Below are 16,032 nucleotides of genomic sequence, written 5' to 3' on the forward strand. Positions count from 1 at the left end.
AAAGCTGTGCTTCTGGAATGTGGTCCGGAAAATCATTTGAATCACCACCCCTAATCTGAGCATGTAAATTCAGCACTCCATCTTCTGTGCGCGCTCTCACCCTGTGCACTAAATGAAGCGGGAGACCAGCAGACATAGTAGGATGTGAGCATGTGCCTCAAGCCTCTGCCATGATGCTTGTGCACAAGGGGGCTCAGTTAAGGTTCCCTGTTGAACTTAAACAGTGACATTTCCTGACTTTTCAGCGCTTCATTCGGCAACCTTAACATTCCTTTAGTGTTTTTAGAAAATACACTTCGAATTTCTTCCCCAGCCCACCGCAGAGTAGCTGGAGACAGTCTCTATTTTCTCTGCACTCAGCAGGCTGGCCTGCTATTCCTGCTTCTCCCCAACTTGGGGTTGACAGCAGGCAGCTCCACTGGAATAAAAATCCTCAGACGTACCAAGGATCAGTTCGTGTTGGATCTCCATGTCTCACTCCTCATCTTTTCACCGATGACGTTCAGAAAATTCTACGCATTTCCTGCTTTGTGTATTCATGCTGATGAGCTCCTTGGCTAAGTAGGCAGCCACGAACACAGGATTTTTACGCAGTAGATCAAGGCCTAAGAGATGGTACAGAACTTCACAGCATTTGGCTTGCCTGCTGGTGTTGACTATACCGGCAATTACTGATGCCGGTGAAAAGGCCATCTTGGTACTAGGAGTGTGAGCCCAAAAAAAAAAAAAAAAATTATCTGTCCCTCCCCTCCCCAAACCATTCAGCGGAGGGCTTTTTACATGTAAGCTCAGATGGAGGAGCCTGCTGGTCACCAGCAACAAGAGCTTGACACTGGTCGGCCCACTCTGCTAGGAAAGAACCCAGCTCGATGCCATGCTCCACAGGCACCAAGGATCAGCTCTGGAGTCTTCTCCTTCCTCGGGGCTTGAACAACTGACTGCAATGACACCAGTGTAGCTCCCAGTGCCACGTAACTGCTGCTCTCTCCTCCTGCTCCCCAGCAATGCCAAGAGTTAACGTCAATAAGCCGGGACCCAGCCAGGCCGAGGGTTCAGTACATGGACTCGTCTCCCACGGTGGCGAAGGGAAGGCTGTAAGTGCTGCTCTTGCTGCGCTTACTCTTCTTGCTCCAGGCCAGCAGGGTGCTGGCGCTCTTGCTGTTCATGAGGCTCTTCCTGCTATTCTCCTTGTTGTTCTTCAGCAGCGCGGCCCCCGACGACATGGCTACCGACCTCCTGTCCGCCTGCCAGAAACGGAATTAAAACAAGAGTGTAAGATATAGCCCCGAGAGGGGAGGAATAGAAATGAACACACAGCTTTTATTAAGGCCAGTGCTGTATGTGGGGAAATGCCACTTACATATGTGCTGTAGGTACAGCATGGCCTGGAGTACTGAACACATACAGAGACTGGCACTTCCAGAGTGCTGTACAAACACTACGTCAATCCTCCCAACGCTCCAGGAGTCTGGGTAAGTTTCACCCCCATTCTGACCTTGCACTAGTTACACACTGGTGTGCTTCCATGCAAGCAACAGCAGAATCAGGCCCAGAGAGTTTAAGGGACTCGCCAAAGCAGCCTGGAGACCGAGCTGAGGCTGGAGGGCTCCAGGCTTGCAGTCCTGTGCTCAGACCACTAGTCAGTGCTGCTGACTATCCACTTTATTTTAACTATGTGCTTTTCCCCATATGAGGGACCATCCATGTCCTGCTCAGAATCCTGGGAATTCCTCCTTTTCTTTACAGTCCCCACTCTCCAGACACCACCTTCTGACCCTAAATCTGCCTAACCAGCAGGACCTCAATCCTGAGCAATCAAGACTGGCTTTGTTTCCAAGCCCATCATCGCTACTTAACTGAACACCAGAGTGCACCCACTCTTTCCCATCTCCCCCAACCGCCAGACCCCCAGACACTACTGGCCTAGGAAGCAAGAGACCACGATTGAAAATGGACTGTTCAATCTCCCACAGCCTGGTGCCAGAAACCAGTCTCTAGGCCAGCCCATGGAGAACGTATCAGAAGGAGAATAAAACCCAAGATGTTTCTAAAGGCAAAGCTTCAGGCCTGATTTTCAAAAGTGTGAAGTCAACGGGGAGCTGAGAGCCATGGGAGCTCAAGCACCTCTGGAAAAGTCAAGCCCTCACTCAGAGGACAGCAAAGCTTTGGCTCCCAGAAAGGTCCCTCTACGCTCCCACAGGGCCACTGAAGTCTGGTCTATGCTACAGAGTTAGGTCAACATAAGGCAGCTTACATTGACCTACTTACATCAGCGTACACACTACAGCCTTGCTCCCCACCGATGTAAGTGCCCTATTACACTAACATAATAAGTTCATGTCCATGTGAGGCATAGGGCTTATGTCAGTGTTGTTAGGGTGACGGTGTAGACGCTGCCTTACTTACATCAGCTATTGGCTGTCATTGTCAATTTCACGGCTCCAGAAACCGACAAGAGTGTCTGAGACTGGTAGTGGGTTCCAGCTACAGTCTGGCTGCCCCCCATCACAGCTTCACCTCTCCCAGCTAAGCATCTGCCTGTGGTCCCTGCTCCCCACTGCCCCTGGGCTTCCAGCACCCAGCTCCCCCTCAGGGAGCAGAGAAGCCTGGGCGACTGCTCACCACTCTTGGCGGAGAGAGGGGAGGCAAGAAGAAAGGGTGGCTGCTGGGCTCTTGGCAGGGAGAAGAGCTGAGAGCCTGGCCAGCAGCTGGGCTCCTGGCGGGAAGCTGAGAGCCCCACACTGTCCTCCTTCAGTTGGTGGAAGCGCTTCTGGGAAGGACATGCACCATCAACAGAAGGAGGACAGTGTGGACATCAGCCACCACATTAATTACTGCACTGTCTGTACGTCGACCTAACATAGGTTGACTTAAGTTTGTAGTGTAGACATGCCCTTAGGTCTCAGATGGAATCTGCCACATGATTTATTGTTTCCAGACTCCACTACCCAAAGTATCCTGAAGAGACAAAGCATCACTCAGCTTGGGTTGATTCAGCAAGCTTCTCTTTGCCAGCCCTGGCTTTTCCTATACACATCCACCTAAGGGGCTTTTGCTAAGGTTCGGACAAAGCAAGAAGGTGAATTACAACGTTCTGTCCATCGGAACTCTGCAGGGTTACCACGCCAATGTCTACACCCTCTTCCCCGATGCTCTTCAGCAGCTGCACCACCTCAGCATGCTTGGACCACTTGCAGTCTTCGCTGTTCACAGAGACTATGTAGTCTCCTTCCTTTAGCCCAGCTTCCTGCAAGAGAGTAAACAAAGGCATGTTTGGCCAAATGGAGCCTGTAATATCCCAGCATGGCTACAGAACAAGTCTTTCAGGAACTAGCAGAGACTCAGCATTTCCTTCCCCAAAGTTCAATACAGCATGACCCTAGGACTCCGGCTGGACTATCTGAAGCATGGAGATGTTCCTAGGAAAATCCTCAGCCTGTTTAACTCAGTTTGCAGAGGCATTAAAGGAGACTGCTTCTGCAAGATCTGGGGTAGGTCCAATCCAGCAAAGCACTTAAGCTATAAGAAGTTTCCATCTACTTCAACAGAGCTTAAAGCAAAGCACATGCTTACGTGCCTTACAAGACCGGGGTCATAGAGCCCAGACCAGTGAAGTCAGTGGAAAGACTCCCACTGATACAATGGGCACCAGATGAGACCAGTAGTGAATACACAGAACATTACTGGTTACCAGTCTGATCTTTCAAATAACCTATCAAAAGATCCAGTAGATAAATGCTCTTCTCCCATGCTTATTTCTGTGCGTCCTTCTATGCTTGCCCCCCGCATCCCTGCCCCTCCAGAAAGCTTTTCCTTTGAGAAGCTCTTCTGCCCATTTCCCCCAGGCTTGACCCCTTATGGCCCTTCCCTTTCAATCTGTTCGGTTTCTTCACCACCCCACACCACTCCCAGTCCAAATTCTTTTCCCAACCATTCTCAGTTCCCCCATCCCCACCCCGTTCCATCCCTCCACCCCACCCCCCACTTCAGCTTCCAGCCATCCTCTGCTCATGTTCCCAGTCTCCCTCCCTGGCCCCTCGTCCAATTTCAGTATCTCTGCCCCCCCCTCAACCCCAGCTCCCTGTCTCAGTCTCTTTGCCCAGTCAGCTTCAATGCTTCCCCCACCCCTTGGCTCCACATATGATACTTCTCCCTCTCCTCCCCCTCACCGGTTCCCAGGCTTCTCTGTCCCATCCCCAGCTTCCAGTCCCCTTGTCCAGCCAGTCCCAATCTCTGCTGCCTGTCCAATTTCCCTTCCCACACTCCACCATGCCAGCCTCCAGTCCAAGCGTCTTCCCATCCCCAAGACGCCTTGTCTGGGTCTACTCCCCCGGATTCCCTGGATCCAGTTCTGGACCCCTCTACATTCAATTCAAGGTGGCTGCCCCCCTTCTCACGGCACATTACCTGCGGGGGCACTGAACACAGGAAAGAGTCCTCTTGCTCTCAGTTCTGGTGTCTGGATCTAGCAGAGCCCAGAGTAGCCACGAACTGCAACTGCAGGGACAGTCCCACTAGCCCTGGGTGCTAGAGTATGCTTAGTGTGTACAGAATTTTTTGGGAACTAAGCTGAGATGTTCTAGTGAGTCTCTATGGAGTATGTGCCAAATATGATTTTTCATAGACTTGTAACTCAGCCAGACTGGGGAGGACTTTTGTGAGGATGACAAAAGATACATCCTTGACACAAAGGTCAACCCTCCTGCCAAATTTCAAGTGTCTGCTCCAAAGCATGGAGGCGCTAAAGATTCCCAAAGAAAAAAAGTCTCCAGAATGTTTTAACGTGGGCAAACCAAAGAATTTTCCCTCAGCTCATCCTCAAAGGGCTGAATATATTTTTTGGAAGAGGGGTGCGTGTGGGGGAATTCAGTCTGAGACTGACATCCAGCATTGCAAATATCAGCCCAAACGGTTCCAGTTTGGCCCAAGTTATTAGCAGCTGAGAGTGTGGTCTCACACAGGGAAATGCCAGGCCCCCTGAATAGAGGTGGTGCTACTAACTCTGTCTGTATCTCCACCGAGGTGAGCATTAGCTACTTACGGATGCACAGCCCCCAGGTATCACTCCCGCAATCAGGACGGGAGAATCCCCTCTGAGCGTCAATCCAAAGCCATTTTCCCCTCTGGCCAGGTGAACTCGCCGTGCAGGGCACCACTTGTTTTTGACTGAAAATACTGACAGAGGGCCCTGGACAAACAGACATATGACAACGTGTTTCAGTGCAGTGGTCCTCTTGACAGTTCAGCCCTAGTCCCCTGGCTCACAGAGATCCCACTAACTGACTCATTGTTCAAGGAAGAGCGAAGCTGGATCACGTGTCTTCCGCAGACAATCCTTGGTTTGTGCCCACCAAGCAGCGTATACACTGACTAGATGTCAGAGTAACTGCAAACATTCAGTTGCCCAAAAGCCAGGGAGGTATTTTGGGGCTGGCAGTGCTTAACTGAATGACATTCAACCAATTCCTTGCAAGGAGGGAGGGCAAGATCTAGCCATCGAGAGCAGCTGTCAGAAACTGGGAGCTTCTGTCAATTTAAAAAGAAAAAAGAAAAGGAGTACTTGTGGCACCTTAGAGACTAACCAGTTTATTTGAGCATGAGCTTTCGTGAGCTACAGCTCACTTCATCGGATGCATAGCATATCGTGGAAACTGCAGAAGACATTATATACACACAGAGACCATGAAACAAAACTTCCTCCCACCCCACTCTCCTGCTGGTAACAGCTTATCTAAAGTGATCATCAAGGAGGGCCATTTCCAGCACAAATCCAGGTTTTCTCACCCTTCCCCCCCCCCCCCCCCAGACACACATACAAACTCACTCTCCTGCTGGTAATAGCCCATCCCTCTTTGAAAGCTCTCTTTATAATGCGCATGATAATCAAGGTGGGTCATTTCCAGCACTAATCCAGGTGTTCTCACCCCCCCCATCTCTGTGTGTATATAATGTCTTCTGCAGTTTCCACGATATGCTATGCATCCGATGAAGTGAGCTGTAGCTCACGAAAGCTCATGCTCAAATAAACTGGTTAGTCTCTAAGGTGCCACAAGTACTCCTTTTCTTTTTTCTTTTTACGAATACAGACTAACACGGCTGTTACTCTGAAACCTGTCAATTTAAAGAACGTCTGTGGTTAGATTCAGACCTTCAGCCAAAATTAGAAGAACACAAAGACCCAGATCTACTTACCATTAGCGCATGGAATGGACTCTTCAACTCCCTCCCTTGACAACAAAGTCCCACCACCGGGGGATGGGGTGTGTGGGCTCTAGCTCAAGACTTTAGTCTGGGAACTGCAATCTAGTAGCCATGGAGGATGAAATCCACCGTCTGCAACACCAGTCCAGGTGGTGCTCACATGGATCCAAAGCAGGGCACAGTGCCAGCCCTCTGCACAGAGATGGATTTCATCCTTAAAGTCAGATCCTACTGCCGATGAAATCAATGGCAAAGCTTCCCTCAGCTTCAGCAGGAGTTGCAAGTGTTCCTGGTTCCTCTGCTGCGGCTCCCCAGCTGTCTGGAGTGCAGATGCCTGTAATATTCTGCTGCTCTGAAGTCCCCCTGGAAGCTGTGTGCTACACACATCCTGGGTACCCTGCACAAATTGTTCCAGTGGAAGCTGGTCATGCTGTGCTATTCAATTAACAACTGCGAACGGGATCACATTAGGGAATAAGGAGAAGCTGACATTAAGCATTTTGTTTCCCTGAGCTGGGAAGTGCCTGCCCCACTGGCACAACTGCTGCTGGCCACTACTTACACCAAGAGCCTTCACTAAATCAATGGGAAGCCTTCTGGAACCAGTCTGAGAAGCTAGCATGTTGGCTGACATCCACACAACCTTCATCTAGCTTTACACTGGCTTGCTGGTGGCATGGATCTACAGGCAGCCTTTGTCTCATTTTAAATCATACTCTCTCCCTTTGCCAGTGAAGGTGCCTTCCTAAGCCTGGAAGCAGCAAGAGCATCGCTTAGTTCCCAGATGAAGCGTCTGAATGAGGAGAGGTGACAAAGGCTCAAGTGTCCCCATTAATTCCCATGGCAGGATGCACTGAGCTGGCTTTGTCAGCTTCCCCCGTGACTGCTGTCTGTATCCACTTGTCTCTTGTCTTGTACATAAGTGGTCAGCTAGTTGGGGCAAGGATTGTCTTTTAGTCCTGTCTTGGTTTGTACAGCGCCTAGCACAATGGATCCTGGTCCCTGGCTGGGACTTGTAGGAACTAGGATCACACAAAAAATAATTAAGACCTATTACCACAAAGCTGAGGCAACTGCATATTGTGAAACTGCTCTCAGCCCACACTGGGCCGTGTTCACTACTGCTTTAGGAAACCCTCTACAGTCCAAGAAATAAAAGAAGGAGACAACATACCAAAGAGAATTAAGCCTTGTGCCACCTACTGGTTTTGCATTAGGGTTGGTCTGCAAGCAGGCTGAGGACGATTTCCAGCTTGGGCAGACGAAGGCATGCTAGCTCTGATCCAGGTAACACCGCAGTGGAGCTGCAGCAGCATGAGTGGTGGGATGGGCGAGCTGCCCCAAGCACAGTCCCACCCTACATCCTTATCTGGGCTGCTGCAGCTACACTTCTGTTCTCAGCACACTAGCTCAATGAAAACTGGCGTGCATGAGTCTACCTGAGCTGGAAATTACACCTTCAGCTCAAGTGTAGCCGTACTCATAGATGGGCTGCCTGTAGTGACACTGTCACTTAGACTAGCTCTCAGGGCCTGCTCAGAGCATCACCTAGAAGCCTCTAGATGCTGCACGCAGTGGTCCCCCCATTGCATGACCTCACAGCAATTTCATCATGGGTTTTGATAGGTATCAGGCACTGGCCCACGTGCTGGCCTGTTTCCTCTCATCACTGTTACATACCAGTCTATGGAAGATGTCTGTCACCTTCACCTGGGAGAAGTTGGGAGATTTTATTTCTGGTCTCTGATTCGTTTTGGCTAAGAGTAAAAGAAAAAACAAAGACGTTCCATTCTTGCACAAGTGAACCAGGAGCTGTTGCTTATGTATGTATCTAGGGGGGCCAAGCAGACTCCGCCTATCATGCCGACCAGTACTGTTTCCTTGTACTGCCCCATCTGTCTGCGTCCATCTGTTGCCTCTTGTCTTATACTCAGATTGTAAGCTCTCTGGGGCAAGCACCATCTTTTTGATCTGTGTTTGTACAGCACCTAGACAATAGGGACCTGGGCCACAACTTGTCTCCTAGGTGCTATGGTAACACATGATTAGTAATGTCAGGACAGCAACAGTGTATTCAGTAGAAAAAGCCCAACCCTGCTCAGGTGACAGACTAGCATGACAGGCCCAGTCTCCCAGCTGGTGTAAATCAGTCTAGCTCCATTTAAGTCATTGGAGCCATGCCTGTTTACTCCAGCTGATGGCTTGGCCTACAATTTGCATCACCACATAACTGCGCTTCAGGAAATTGCTGCATAATACCAGAACGTATTAAACAAACCATCTGATCTGGGTGTGTCTGTGTCTAATCCTAACTCTGCCACCAGCTTGCTGTGTGATCCTGGGCAAGTCACGTCCCTTCTTCGTGCTGTAGTTTCCCCCTCTGTAAAATACCTTTCAAACCCACTTAGGTGGTGGGGTAGATGGAAGAAATGTAGCTTAACATTTATGAAGTGCATCAAATTTCTTGGATTAGTAGTGCGACAAAAATGCAAATTCTTCTCTCCTCCTTCAGAATGGAGGAAAGAGCTAGGCTTTCACACCATGTCTGTCACCATGGTCTGCAACAAAACTGAATCTTTAGGACATTATCCATGAGTAATAACTCTCCCAACATGGCTCCTGCAAGCGCACATGCCATTTTAATTTGAGAGGAGATAATTTAGCAGAGAAAAGGACTAAGGGAGGAGGAGCCTGAAGGACCAAAGACACCGTAAGAAGACTGTCAACAGTGCTCCCCACTTACGATGAATGTCGGGAGCATCTCCAGTTTCGAAGAAGTCTTCCTCATGATCGATTTCTGAGTATTTGCTAAGCGAGCGCTTGTGAGCGAAGGAGAGGACCTCCTGGAGGATGTCCATCTTCCTCAGGATCTTACACAGGCTGTGGATCCTCATGGCTTCCTCGTGTCGCATGATAGCTTTTTTCAAATGAGCCTTGCCTATAAAGTACAAAATTCATAACACGCCCGTCACTGACAGGAGAGATAATTCAAGCAGCAGTATGTTCCCTCCAAGCCACTAGCAGATCAGCAGAAAGCAGTCCCAGTAACTTCACTGCTACTTTTGGTGAGGTAGCTCGACCAAAGTTAAGTCAAGAGGGCCTATACAGGCTGCAACAGCAGCTCCCAAATGCAGCACAGACCTGCCCAAGCATGCAGTGCTCCATTTTGATTTGAGTGGAGGTAGCACCAATCATGGACATGCAGGCCTCACCTCTATGTCTCACAGGAGTAGTTGTGCTCAATGGGCCTGGGCAACAACATGGAGTTTTCAATTCAATTCTTTATTGGTACAGGGTTTCCTCCTCTGTCCCCATGCAGGGCTATTGCTCAGCCCAACATGGGTTCAGTTACGATTTAGGACGCATCATTTAAGATCTGCCATAGCCAAACAAGTTATTGGGCTCTTTACAGGAGTAACTGTGTGGGCTTTAGACGTTTGAATTATATACGTGGTCAGACTAGGTCCCTAAATCCTTTCTGGCTTTAAACCGTGAATTTATTAACACAGATGCAAAGAGTCAAGAAGCTACCTGTGGCCAGCGATAAACCATAGAATAAACACTCTTTTGTTGACAATCTTATGGTAGCTCCAGTTTAAAGACACATGATGGGAACATAGTTCAGTAAATTAACTCTGGATTTACACAGGTGTAAAAGATCAGAACCTGACATACCAGGTTCTATGCTATATGTTTCTCAGAAGTGAATATTTGTTCTGTAGGATCTTAACAAGGCAAGTATCTTTAGGCTCTGTTCTCTACTAGGAGAAAAATTCATTAAAATTAGTATTTTTCATTTTCTGTCTAACAGATCAGTCTATATTAAAAATACACACCACTATTTGGAATTCGTAGATTCTTGGACACTGGAGTGAACTTGGTTTTGTAAGTGCTATAATGGACTTCCTTCTTTTTCCTATCATGTACAGAAACACATAGGGATGGTCTGTCTGGATTTCCTGATCAAAGGATTAGTCAAAAGATAATAGCAATTAAGAAATATACAAGCCTAGGCATGTCCTGAAAAGTTCTCAGATAATTATGTTGCTTTCTAATTAATCTTTACATTGGGACATAAAAGAGTCTCCCTCCACTCCCCAGAAAGCCTTAAGTCATGTTTTAGAACTAAAGTCAACTATCTGAACTGGCATTTCTGTCTAGAATATTACTTAGTTGAAGATGAAGGTGTGCTGACTCCTGACAAGGCGGTATAACATCTTACATGGTTGGTCTAAAATCAGTGGTTTTCAACCTTTTTTCATTTGTGGACCCCTACAAAATTTCAAATGCAGGGTGCAGAGGATCCCTTTGGAAATCTTAGACAGTCTGCAGAACCCCAGGAGTCCGCGGACCACAGGTTGAAAACCACTGGTCTAAATGCATTGAAGTTACAACCCAATGCACCACAGATGCGGCAAGGAAGACTGCTCTTTTGTGAGAAAGGAAAGAGGGACCGTTCTGTGGATACGTTTTAACCTCTGCACCCTGGGAACATACAAGAGCAGAGACTGGGGTCTTTGCTTTCCTTTATTTATAAGAATTAACAGGGCAGCTTGTCTTCTTGGTAGAGAAGAGCAATAGAGCCAGATTCCCAGCTGGTGTAAATCAACTGGAGCCACACACCAACTTACACCAGCTGTGGAACTGGCCCCCTAAATCTTAGCAAGACGTCATTTGGAATAGCTGGTTTGTGATGTTCTGTTGGGAACACTTAAGGTTCTCGTCTGTCTCACTAGTACAATGATGATAAGATCTAAACCCTCTTGCTTGGAACATTTCAAAACTAAACTAGGCAAAGCAGCTAGTAGGGAACAATCCAGCCTTGGGCTGAAGATGAATTTATTCCCAGCAGGTCTTTGTCTCTTGGTTTTTCATGCTTTCTAAATCATAGCAGGTTTAGATGCACAATGACCCAAAAGGGGGCCGGGGGGGAGAGGCAAAGCAGATATGACACTAGAGCTTAAGACCCAGGCTTTCTATTGTTCCAGTCGCTTCAGGGATGGTTGTTAGAATAGAATAAAAAAACACCCATGTAGCTGAAAAAGCAAGTGATAAATTTGCCTTTTTTATGACAATCAGTATCAAAGGGAGCAAGAGATAGGAGTTATAGCCCTCCAGTATCCTCTGTGATCAGGTTCATAACCTGAAAACCAGGAGTCAACCTGCATTTGAAACTTGCAGTTAAGAGAAATCTGCTTGGATTTACTGAGTCGCGTTTTGTTAAAAGACTTGGAAAGCACCACAGACCATTGATGTGATAAGAGCCATATTCAATAGCTTTTTAAAGACAACTAGGTACTTGGGTCTCTTTCCTAAACCTGAACTATAAACCAACTTAGTTTTTATAAAAAAATTCTGCTTTCGATAGATAATACTGGTGTCTACTTTTAAGCACTTTTTCTATTTTTATCTATTTAAGTTTTCAGTTCAGGGACGTTATGGGAGGAGTCAGACAAATTATTAAACAACAGAAGCAGGGATGGCATGGTGTTTACCAGAGCTGGTGTTTACCACTCTGTCCCACTTTAAGGCATTTTCTATTTTGAAACACTGTTTCATTAATACATACTACATTATGCTTTGAATATGTAACGAAAACTAATTGTGGTTACATAAGGAGGTAGATTCAGAGATTAAATTTAGGATTGTATGAATAAACAAAATTCTAGTGGGCATAATTATATTGCTGAACATCAGAAGGGCTATACATTTTTGGTCTGGTATTGTCCTCAAAGAAAAAGTTATACAAGTCGTGACTCATTTCAGTTTTCAATATTTATATAAACAAAAGTCAAACACGTTCGATTATATGAAAACAATAATGCAGAGTTGTAGGGTTTTAGTGTTGAGCAATCAGAAGCATGCCAAGTCGTAGAGTAGCAATCCAGGTCCATTTGGCCATCCTGCATTCTACAGCAAGAGACAAAATTTGATGCAGCAGATAGATTAAGCCTATTCCTAAATTCTGAATTGATGCAAAGTTTGAAAAGAGATTTTTTTCTGTGATTGCTGAACTTGCTGGACACTGATGTAATAGCACCAACAGTTCTATGAAGTAGGATGGAATATCAATATTCTTCAGGGTTTTTTTAAAATCTGTGACAAGGGAATCTTTTTCCTTGATAGTGGACAAAAACATTGATTTGGATCTGAAGCTTCTTGAACTTTAAACGCAAGTAAATATGGCAAAAAATTGGGATTTTTGCTGAGGTACCAATGCCTTGCGATTTCTGCACTGGTGTTAATGTAGATTTTTCCAGGTTTATGCGAAGGCTGAGGCTTGAGAAAAGGTTCGTGGTCATATGGATGGTGAGAAGGGTGTCAGTTTCAGATGGGGCCTTGAGGAAACAGTCGTCCAAGTATGGAAAGATGACGATGCCCTCTTCATGTAGGGAGGCAGTGACTACTGCAAGGACCTTAGAAAATACACGAGGGGCGGTCGACAGTCTGAAGGACAGTACCTTATACTGATAGTGGTCGGTTCCCATAATGAACTGGAGAAAGCATCTGTGGGCGGGATGTATGGTGATATGAAAGTACATGTCTTGGAGGTCAACGGCTGAGAACGAATCCCCCTGTTCCAGAGCTGGGAGAACAGTGGAGAGGGTAACCATCTTGAAGCATTGCAGTTTGACGAATGTATTTAGGTTTCAACGGTCTAGGATTGGTCTCCATCCACCAGATTTCTTTAGGACGAGAAAGTAATGAGAGTAAAACCCCTTCCCTCCCTGTGTTGGGGTGGGACTGGTTCTATGGCTCCCAATCACAGATGATTTCTCTCTTCTCCTAGGGTGGGTTCATGAGAAGGGTCCCTGAAAAGGAACAGGGAGGGAGAGTGGCGGGGTGGGATAGATAGGAAAGGGATGACCTTCCCTGACGACCTCCAGAACCAACTTATCTGAGGTAATTAGCTACCGTGACGGAAAGAAAGGGGGTAGGAGGTTGTCAAATTGGTGGGATGTCAAAGATGGTTGATAGGACTGGAACAGAGGAAGGCTTCTCGGGGCCTCATCCACATCTTCAAAATTGTTATTTTGGTTGGAGGTGTGAGAGAAGTATCCCCTGGGAAGTCATAGGTCTATGTTTGGTAAGTAGCTTCTGTTGATGTTGTTGGGTATCATATTGCCGCTCTGAGGTATAACACAGTGGTCGGGGTCATGGATGAAGTCGATACTCCCCTAGGCATCTCTTTGGCACTGGAGAGTAAATATCGAGAGTGTGGAGAGTTGCCTGAAATCCTTAAGGGAGCACAGGGAGTCATCCATACACTCCGCAAATAATTTGGGGCCAAACTCTATTGGGCTTTTCTAAAGAGGTACAAACTACAAGAGGTGCAGCCATGATACCTGCCTCATAACAGCAGCAGTTTCTATGAATCGGGCGGTGGTGTCCATAGAGTCTAAAGAGGCTTGCAGAGCTTTATGGGCTAAGAGGTGTCCCTCAGAGATGAGCTCTTGGAGTTGTCCCAGTTTTTCATCAAGAAGGTCTTGGCAGAGAGTTCCTGTATTTTAGAGTAGTTAATGTCAGTATACTTAGCCATGAGAACCTTGTAATTGGCTTTGTGAAACTGGAGAGAAGAGGCTACATAAGCTTTACATCCAAACAGGTCCAGTCGCTTCCAGTCTCTATCACAGTGTATTGGTGAAGATTGGTATTTTCTTGCATGGCATTGATAACCATGGAATTCTGAATGCAGTGAGTAAAAACAAATTCCAAGTCCTTGACGGGACCATAGTATTTTTTGTCTGCCCACTTTCAAGTCAGTGGAATGGACACTGGGGTTTGCCAGAGTACCTCTGCAGGATTGGGAAGGTCCTGGTTGATAGAGAGAGCTATTTTGGAGCACGATGACGTGTGCAGGATATTGAGCAGCTTATGTTGTTGATCCTTCCCCTCCTCTAAAGGAATCTGAAGATTGTCTGCAAGCCTGCAAAATAACTGCTGAAAGTGTCTGAAATCATCAGCTGCAGTAGAAGACGGAGACATGATAGCCTCATCAGGAGAAGAAGAGGAGAAGTGGAGCAGCAGTGGAATTTCCTCCTCCTGCTCTTCTTCCTCCTTCAGTATGGGAAGAGGCAAGAGACTGATGAAGAAGGTGAAGGCCTTTGGATCTGGTCCATGGGAGGGTTCCCAAACTGCTCTCTATACATGGCCCAAGGATCCCAGTATGGCCAACATTGAGGGAGTGGCATGTGGGGTTGCATCCATAGTGGTACATACCAGAGGCCTGGTCCAATGGTGGATTGCGTGTAATGTATAGAAGAGGCCTTGTGAGACCGTCTCGGGTGGGATTGAGTACTCCTCCCCCTCAACATCGCTAGGGAAGGCAGGGACCATCCTCGGGGAACAGTGATGTGATTCCGGCAACGAGGATGGCAGTGGAGGTAGATCACATTCAAGGAGTGGGGGGGACTCAGGCACCTCGGAGACAAACATGTCTTTGAGGTATCAAAACTCCCGTGGAGGAGGGAAGAGCATCACTGGCACAGCTGATGGGGTTGAAGATTTTCTTGGTGCCGAGGACATAGTAGGTGCTGAAAAGGATGTCGGCATTAGTAGGGTTGTCGGTGCTGGCAATTTTGTTGGTGCTGTGATGCCCGGAGTAGGTCTGGTTGGTACACCTGGCACTGGTTTTAGAGGTCTTGCATCTCAGTCTTTAACGTCTAGGGACAATGCTGAGGGCTGCAAATCTGCCAGAGTAGGGTCTTTAGATTGTTGGTTGACGTCAGTACGAGAGGTACTCAGGTGGGACCTGGAACTATGTCCCCTGTCTGAGGATGTTGAGGCAACCGAGCTCACTGGGGATGGAGTTCTGGCACGTGGTGTCTCAGTAGGTGACGAGGGAGCTGTTTCTTTGTGTTAGAGTGGGGAGGAGAAGATTTTATTTTGGAAAGACACAGCAAACGGGTCAGTAGACGACCTAGCAGAGTGTGAGGGCTGTAAAGGGGAAGTGTCTGAGCTGGGTTCTGAAGCTGAACACAGTGATTTCTCCATGAAGAGAAGTCACAAGCAAATGCCCCAGTCTTTTCTGGCCCTGGCAGTGAGCACACACTTTTGTGGGATGTGTCCCTTCCCCAGGGAGTGAATATACTGCTGGTGATGGTCGGTTACTGGGAAGGCATTCTAGCAGGATATGCCCCTCTTGAATCTGGGAGTGCCAGGCATAAGGGTGAGGGAAAAGCTTCCCAGTTGGGAAGGGCAGGAAGCGGGAAATGAAAACCTAAACTATGAACTAACGAGGAAGCAAAGGAGGTGGAAAAGTGGAGATTTTTCTTCTTTTTTTTTTTTTTTTTAAATTGGGAGAGTTTGGAAGGAAAGAACTAAGAAATAAACTCCAAACAGGTAAGGCACTATCAAAGGTAAAGGAGAAGCAGGCTCTGTTGCGGATTCCATCCCAGACCAAAGGCGGTAGAGAAGGAACTGGGGGCAGTCGGAACCCACAGTGCTATATATGCACATCCTGCTCACAGCTCGAGACAGAGGAGATGCCCATATGCAGTCCAACAGCCATGGCTGATGAAAATCTCCAAAGCTGGGTGCAGGGGGTGCTGCTACACGCACAGTGGAGCGCCCATGGGGGCATCACTCAAAGAAGAGCCATGACTCTTCCTCCTTGACGTCTTTAATTGACGTGGACCTGGCTTTCTTTTGAGGTACTTGGCAATGACAGTGCAGTATTATCAGCACCTTCATCCTCACAGTCCGAGTCTAACACTCAAGTGCATTTAACCAAAGTCATTGGTCCGGTGTCTCTTTGTTCTTTCCACTGCATTTTGCAAAATATTTTCTTACGCAGTCTGCCTACCTGATCACTTTTTCTTTGCCATTTCT

General features: G+C 47.3%; 1 protein-coding gene across 5 annotated transcripts in view; it reads right to left on the reverse strand.

Moving 5' to 3' along the window:
- Nucleotides 1-709: 709 nt before the first annotated feature.
- Nucleotides 710-16,032, reverse strand: part of RHPN1 (rhophilin Rho GTPase binding protein 1) — a 52,872-nt gene continuing 37,549 nt past the window's right edge. For all 5 annotated transcript variants that reach the window (XM_074943736.1, XM_074943738.1, XM_074943735.1 and 2 more), the window contains 5 exons: nt 8,945-9,139; nt 7,882-7,958; nt 5,042-5,188; nt 3,089-3,247; nt 710-1,244 (listed from right to left, as the gene is read on the reverse strand). In XM_074943736.1, coding sequence (XP_074799837.1) covers nt 1,053-1,244; nt 3,089-3,247; nt 5,042-5,188; nt 7,882-7,958; nt 8,945-9,139 — 770 coding nt within the window. In that variant the 3' untranslated portion in view covers nt 710-1,052. The remainder of the gene's footprint in view (nt 1,245-3,088; nt 3,248-5,041; nt 5,189-7,881; nt 7,959-8,944; nt 9,140-16,032) is intronic.

Source organism: Natator depressus, chromosome 2, assembly GCF_965152275.1.
Source record: "Natator depressus isolate rNatDep1 chromosome 2, rNatDep2.hap1, whole genome shotgun sequence".
NCBI classification, from domain to species: domain Eukaryota; kingdom Metazoa; phylum Chordata; order Testudines; family Cheloniidae; genus Natator; species Natator depressus.